The sequence below is a fragment of the Vigna unguiculata genome, chromosome 10 (genome assembly GCF_037176805.1).
Source record: "Vigna unguiculata cultivar grain cowpea cultivar isolate G323 ecotype 2 chromosome 10, ASM3717680v1, whole genome shotgun sequence".
Classification (NCBI taxonomy): domain Eukaryota; kingdom Viridiplantae; phylum Streptophyta; class Magnoliopsida; order Fabales; family Fabaceae; genus Vigna; species Vigna unguiculata.
Window position 1 is genome coordinate 48,804,808 of NC_140801.1, and position 7,865 is coordinate 48,812,672.

General features: G+C 37.2%; 1 protein-coding gene across 1 annotated transcript; it reads right to left on the reverse strand.

Annotated features, from left to right (window-relative positions):
- Positions 1-4,267: 4,267 nt before the first annotated feature.
- LOC114167053 (putative WRKY transcription factor 46) lies at positions 4,268-6,733 on the reverse strand. The gene is made up of 3 exons (XM_028051976.2): positions 5,986-6,733; positions 5,757-5,879; positions 4,268-5,095 (listed from the first exon to the last, which is right to left on the reverse strand). The coding sequence occupies exons 1-3, from the start codon at positions 6,291-6,293 to the stop codon at positions 4,456-4,458; spliced, it is 1,071 nt and encodes a 356-aa protein (XP_027907777.1). The 5' UTR covers positions 6,294-6,733; the 3' UTR covers positions 4,268-4,455.
- Positions 6,734-7,865: the final 1,132 nt, after the last annotated feature.

Sequence of the window (7,865 nt, forward strand, 5' to 3'; positions counted from 1 at the left end):
AGTGGCTTTGGCTAGATTATATGAGGACCGATATTACCCTACATCGAGATCTGTTAATACAAATTATACTCATCGCTATTCTGCTGTCACTGCAAATACAGCTACACCCAATGCTGTTATTTCCAAGATAGCCAGTAAACCTTCCTTACCGGGTCTGTTACCAACCCCTGTTGCACCACCATTGAAGCATACAAATGTGAAACGCATTAGTCCCGCAGAAATGCAACTTCGCAGAGAGAAAGGGTTGTGTTATTTCTGTGACGAAAAATTTTCATTCAATCATAAATGCCCAAATAGACAATTATTGTTCTTACAATTAGAAGATGAAAGTGAGGATTCTACTAAGTCCCAAGTGCAGTTGCAGACTGTTTCAGATTCTGAACAAAATATAGATCATCATTTATCCTTGAATGCTCTCAAGGGAGGTATTGGAATTGGTACGATACGTTTTTTAGCATACATAGATAAATTGGCTGTGACAGTTTTAATTGATGGTGGCAGCTCAGACAATTTTCTGCAGCCTAGAGTGGCTAAATTTCTGAAGTTGCCCATTGAACCAGCTCCCATGTTTAAAGTTATGGTGGGTAATGGTAACTACATGGAGGCCGAGGGATTGGTTAAGCAATTGAGAGTTCAAGCCCAAGGAAATCTATTTCAGCTACCTGTGTTTCTCTTACCCATATCAGGCGCAGACCTTATTTTGGGAGCAAGCTGGTTGAAGACAATTGGTCCACACATTGCAGATTATGATGCATTACAATTGAAGTTTTTAGTGGCTGGAAAATTTCACACATTACAGGGGGATTCTAGCTTGGTTCCTCAACAAGCTCAACTTCATCATATTAGAAGAATGATGACAACAAATTCAATTGCTGAGGTTTATAGCATCCAAGTAAGGGATGAAACTCCTTTACCTAAGTCCATGTTAGACTTACCTACACAGATGGAGCCTGAACTAGCTTTGTTGTTGCACACTTATAGTGTTGTCTTTGATACACCCACCAGTTTACCTCCTCAGAGATCTCATGATCACGCAATTCCCTTGTTGGAAGGATCTCAACCTGTTAAAGTCAAGCCTTACAGGTATCCGCATAGTCAAAAGGAGGAAATCGAAAAATTAGTGAATGACATGCTTGCTGAAGGAATAATCCAACCTAGCAAAAGTCCCTTTTCTTCTCCAATTATTTTGGTCAAGAAAAAGGATGGGTCTTGGAGAGTTTGCACTGATTACAGGGCCCTTAATGCCATCACCATTAAGGATTCTTTTCCTATTCCGACAGTAGATGAGCTAATTGATGAATTATTTGGAGCTAAATTTTTCTCTAAGTTGGACCTCAGAGCCGGTTATCATCAGATATTGTTGAATCCAGATGACAGGCATAAAACAGCTTTTCGTACACATCACGGTCACTATGAGTGGTTGGTTATGCCATTTGGCTTAACCAATGCCCCTGCAACTTTTCAGTCCTTAATGAATGATATTTTTGCTGGGTTGTTGCGAAAATTTGTATTAGTCTTCTTTGACGACATACTGGTTTATAGTGTAACATGGAAGGATCATTTACAGCACCTGGAAGTGGTTTTGAATATCTTGAAACAGCACCAGTTATTTGCACGATTCTCTAAGTGTTGCTTCGGTCTTCAACAAATTGATTACTTGGGACACACATTGTCGGGCTCGGGCATAGCTATGGATGAAATGAAGTTGGAGGCTATTCAAAGGTGGCCTATTCCAACCAATTTAAAACAGATGAGAGGGTTTTTGGGACTTACAGGGTATTACAGACGTTTTATTAAGTCTTATGCCACAATTGCAGCTCCATTAACTGACTTGTTAAAGAAGGATTCTTTTGTATGGAGCCCGTCTGCTACTCAGGCTTTTGAAACCCTGAAACAGGCTATGACTTTTGCACCAGTTTTGACAATGCCTAATTTTAAAGAACCATTTGTCTTGGAAACCGATGCCTCTGGCAGTGGAATAGGCGCTGTGTTGAGTCAGAACATGCATCCTATTGCCTATTTTTCCAAGAAGTTATCATGTAGAATGCAGAAGCAATCTGCTTATGCTCGAGAATTTTATGCCATTACGGAAGCGATGGCTAAGTTCAGACACTATCTTCTTGGCCATAAGTTCATCATTAAAACGGATCAGAAAAGTTTAAAAGAATTATTGGAGCAGAGGTTACAAACCCCAGAGCAACAACAATGGCTTCCTAAGTTCTTAGGATATGATTTCACTATTCAATACAAGCCCGGGAAAGAAAACATTCCAGCAGATGCGTTATCCAGGACTTTTTTTATGGCTGTTTCGGGACCCATTCATGCTTGGCCGAACCAAGTGATTGATATGACTCAAGCAGATTCTGAAATGAGGAAAATTTATCAAAGTTGTGTGCAAGGGAAACCGCTTTTCGCAGACTACATTGCTCATAATGGGTTATTGATTTTCAAAGGTAAAATTGTTTTGCCTAAAGATGCAGCTCTGCTAAAGCAAATCATACAGGAATTTCATGCTTCCAAAATTGGAGGACACGCTGGAATTAATAAAATAGTAGCTCGAATTGCAGCACAATTCTTTTGGAAGGGCATGCGCAACGATATTACTAAATTTGTGAGAGAATGTTCCATCTGTCAACAAGCTAAAGTAGATCATGTCCTCCCTGCGGGGTTGCTTCAACCACTGCCAATTCCACAACAAATTTGGAAAGATATAGCCATGGATTTCATTGTCCAATTACCGGCATCACAAGGGTTTTCCACGATATTGGTGGTAGTGGATAGACTCTCAAAATTTGGATATTTCATCCCTATGAAAGCTGATTTTAACAGCAAACTCGTTGCAGAAGTTTTCATTAACAACATTGTCAAAATACATGGGTTTCCCAAGACCATAGTATCAGATCGAGACAGAGTTTTTATAAGTTCCTTCTGGCAGCAATTATTCAAGGCTCAAGGCACAACTTTAGCTATGAGCTCATCTTACCACCCACAGTCAGATGGCCAGACTAAGAACCTCAATAAAACGCTGGAAATGTACTTACGCTGCTTTGTTTTTTAGCAACCCAAGTTGTGGGTTTCAATGCTTCCCTGGGCTCAGTTTTGGTATAACTCTTCTCATCATCAAAGTTTAGGAATGACACCATTCCAAGCTGTTTTTGGCAGGCTTCCACCATCCATAAGTCCATACATAGAAGATGGTCGAGATCCTAGTCAGTTACGAGACTCTTTGAAGCAAAGAGATCAATTATTATCCCAACTGAAAGCAAATTTATTGAAAGCTCAACACTATATGAAAATGCAGGCGGATAGAAAGAGGAGGGATTTGCAGTTTAAAGAAGGAGATTTGGTTTTGGTGAAACTTCAACCTTATAGGCAACATTCTGTTACCTTAAGAAAGCATCAAAAATTAGGAATGCGATATTTTGGACCTTTTCCAGTGTTGGCGAAGATTGGCACGGTTGCATATAAGTTGCAATTACCAGAATCAGCAAGGATTCACCCGGTTTTTCATGTGGCACTACTTAAACCATTTCAAGGAGTGATTTCGCAGCCTTATGTTCCCTTACCTCTTACATCAACAGAGATGGGTCCACTCCTCAATCCTGTTAAAGTGTGGGACGTCAGAATTATAAAAAGAATTAACAACGAAGTTTCACAAGTATTGATTCAATGGGAACACACTGATGCCATGGATGCTACGTGGGAAGATTTTCAGGACATTGTTGATTCTTATCCTCTGTTCAACCTTGAGGACAAGGTTTGTCTCGATGAGAAGGGCAATGTAACAGGTGTCAAGAAAGAAGGGAAATTAGTGTCAAATGTTGTTAGAAAGGGTGGACACGTGGCTGCTGATCCAGGTGAGAGGAAAATCAGGAAAGGCACTAGGCCAAGAAAAGAGAATATACGGCTAAAGGATTACGTGGGAAAGACAGTCCAGGTGTTGCTCCCCTCTGCCTTGTCTCTCTGCTATTCTTTTCCTTTCCTGAAACCCTGATCATTCTTCTTTTACCCATTCTAATACTGGCTGTAATATCCATTGGTACAGGTGAATTGCAGAGCATTAGTGGAAGAAGGCAAACGGCTGATAGAATAGATTGAGTGTTGATATTCTATTTCACTGTTTTATTGAACCACTGCACTTTGTGCTTTCCTTTTCAATAAAATAATCAGCCTATGTTTCAAGGTAAATATTCATTTATTTTAACAAATTTTCGCTGTATGAACCAGAAGAAGATACTTGATCATGCAACCACTGAAGAGAGAAACAAAACAACAAAAGACTATAGCTACAACCTGCAAATTATTTTCACATTGTACACGAAAATTCTTCTTAACCAGCATGAGAGGGAAAATTTACTGTCTTCTTCCCTCGGTTATGATGCTAGTTAGGATCTACAAAGCTCGCTGTTAATCCGCATATAAATTATATATGCTGTTAACTTGAGAGACATGTGATCAAATGCAAAGTTCTCTGGTGTTCATAGGGAAATCTATGTCGAAATCGATCTTATCAAGGAAGAAATCAAGGTCCATTATTGGTGAATAGGTGACTGAAGTTGGCGTGGAAACTATATCAGTGATATCTGAAGATGAGTTATGCACGTTTTGGCCAAGTCCAGTGCTCTCCCAGTGGCAGAACATGTCTGATTCTGAAGTTGTTGGAGACATGAATGAAGGAGAGAAGTTTTCCACCAAGTTGTTCTCAATCATGGAGTACGAGAATATGTTGTTGGTTTCCTCGTTTTCAGACCCTATTGATGGAGAAGAGAAGCAAAATGATGGGAAAATTTGGTGCTTGTGGTCCAAATCCAAGTCCAAGTCCTCTACTTTAACTTCACCTTGTGGTCCAAAGGAGAAAATTGTCTCTGGGGGTTGCTCTATTTTCTCTTGCGGTTGATTCTTTTCATTGTTTTGGTGCTGGTTTTCTTGGATTCTCACCTTGGTTTTTGATGGGGGCACCACTGTTGCTGCTTGGGTGCATGTGTGTCTTCCTATGTATGTTATCTCGTATATCATTGGATCTTCATCTGACTTTTGCACTTGCTTAGTGGCCAGACATCCTTGTATGTTCCTATATGTGCATCTGAAATATCCCCTGCAACAAAAACCAGTTTGTCAGAAAAACACGACCTTTAATGTAAAAAACACTTCAGTAAATGGAAGAATTAGCATGACACAGTGAACTTTTTTGCATGCTGATGCTACAGGAACACCAAAACTAACTATTTTGAACTGGTTTTGTGGTAAAAGCCTTAAACTTTTAGTTTATACCAAGAAAGGGTGTTCAGGCCATATTTTTTTATCTTCCCCCTATTGTACAATTGTGAATTCAAATATGAGTACTTTTTTTTTAATGCTTAAGAAAAAGTACATGACCTGCCAAGTTTTTAAGACCATCATAAAACTAGTAGCTTGCAACTTGCAAGATTGTCAGATTTTTCTAATGTCTGAATGAATAGTTTCTTGCACCACACATGGTGAAGCCTCTGCCATAAAAAACTGCATTTATTAAAAAGCTGCTATTGTAGTGAATTCAATCTAGCTAATATTGTCCTTTGGGTAAGTTTTTGTTGTCTTTTTAAAAGCACCTTGTCCTATGCATTATGTGGCTGTAAAGTGAAAAAGGTTACAAATTTGTTTATTTTTTTATTTCCTCCATTGGCTAACAACATGTCAAGTTCAAATCACAAATTATGCAAATTTTAATTATGGTAAAAAAGAATGCATGTTTGAAGAAAAAAACAACAAATATTTACCTTGGAAACTTGGCTCCAAGAATGTCTTTCTGCCCATATTTTCTCCAGTTATAGCCATCTTCTTTATTTCCTTCTGTTCCCAAGCACACCTTCACTTGCTCTCTCCGTCTTGGCATGGTCTTTCTGCATTCCACAGATTCAAAGAACACCCTTTTGAAATCAGACCATGAACCTTTTCACCCCATCTCCAAAAGAAACAATAATTTGCAAAAAGCACTTTTGACATTACCTTTTCTTAGAAACATGTTTGTGCTCAACCTCAGGCTCCACGACCTCACTTTTGGGACTACCATTTGTGAAAGAGCAATGAGAATCCATCATGGCCTTATTTTCTCCTACATTAGCCATACAATTCACCTTGGCAAGTGCCTTCTCCATGGTGGAAATGATTTTCTCAATCAACACTTCATTTGTGTCACAAGAGGAAGAGGATGATGAAGATGAGGATAGTTGGTCACAAAGCTTCTTTGTTAGCTCCTTCCCTAGCAGCAACTCATCAATGACACTAACTTGTTCACACTTTGCACTCTCTTCCATTTCTTGAGAAGAAGCAATAGCAAGAAACTAAAAGCTTTGAAAGAGAATGTGTGGGGGGAGGAAGCTATATCTAGAAAGGATGCCAAATGGAGCAATCATTCAGAAAAAGTTAGAAACAGTGGGAAATTGAGTGAAAATTTGTTGGTGAAGTGGCGAGTTATGTTGTGGTGAGTGGAGGGGGATATAAGGGATTGGTGATAGAGAGTGTGAAAGTGTGAATCAAATAGGAAAAAAAGGAGGCTTTCTTAACAAAGAAGGTGAGAGGAAAGGGGGTTTTAAGGGTGAGAAAAGAGAAGGAAAAAGAGGTTGATTTGACTGCTCAAACACATGTAAGTTTTCTACATTGTGGAGCCCTCACAATTCAGATTATGATTTTATCATATCTGGTAGAATAATGAATCATGAGAGAAGGAGAAAAAAAATAAAAAAAGTGGTGAAAGAGTTATCCATGAATATCCTGATTGAATTATTGACCACTTCAAATAATAAGAATGTCCCACATCGACCTCATCTCTCGAACCCTACGATGGGTAATTATAAAAACCTCAAACGCGGTGACGTACGCATCCCAGTGGTAGTGAACAATAACGCGGAAGAAGGGTTGAAGATTCTTGGTTGCATCTTCATTTTAAAATATTCAAATTCCAATTATTTTCTTTTGCTTTTATGTTTCAAAAATTTGAATCTTTAATACTGATGAATTATTTAAATGATTACTTAATTGAAGAATATTACTATTAGATTTTGAAAATTTTGAAGGAACTTAGAGGAAAATAAATTAAGAAATTTAAATTCATTTATATTATTATTATTATTATCTTTTGCGAAATGCAAAAGTTGACGTAACGTGTAAAATTTCGCTTACGTTTGATTTTGATAGTTATTGCATGACATATTTTATTAACTCCCATTGGTTGAGCCATCAAAAAGTGTAATGGTGAGGTGATGACGTGTTTTTGTATAATTTTTAATTTGGAAGTATTTAAATAAAGACCACTTTTATGGTTTTTAGTTGAGGAATATTAAATACTGTCTCTAATATACTCCTTATTATTAGATAAAAATAATATTTTATCTATTTTTCATTTATGAAACAAACATTAAAGAATATTTTATTTATTATTAGATAAAAATAATGTTAATTGATTTTCCTAGTTGTTAGCTTTTCTTTTTTATTATTATTAAAAATGAAAACTTTTTCCTAAGGATTGGTAGCTGAGAGAAAAGGTTTTGATTGGTTGCTACACGTATCAATAAAAAACAGTGACTCTGAAGAGAAAAACATTGAAAGCCATGTCATGTCTGTTGGGAAAATTTTATGATATAAGATTCAAGATGTAAAAAAATGTATAATAATTCTACAAGTGTCTAAAATTTATTAAAGTTATAAGTTTTAATAATTTAAAAGGTATGATCAAAAGTACCCACAAAAACAAGTCAAATGATATTACTTTAAATTTTTATTTGCACAAATAACTCTCCAACTTGGTCCTTAAACGTATAATTAATTATACATAGCTATGTCATTTAGCAATATATCTATAATCAAATTGCACTACTCAAAATTTAAAC

Coding starts and splice junctions, on each gene's coding strand:
- LOC114167053 (XM_028051976.2), bottom strand. CDS start 6,293: ATGGAAGAGAGTGCAAAGTGTGAACAAGTTAGTGTCATTGATGAGTTG. Junction 5,880..5,985: donor AAACATGTTTCTAAGAAAAG/GTAATGTCAAAA, acceptor TGTGGAATGCAG/AAAGACCATGCCAAGACGGA. Junction 5,096..5,756: donor CTTGGAGCCAAGTTTCCAAG/GTAAATATTTGT, acceptor TTTTTGTTGCAG/GGGATATTTCAGATGCACAT.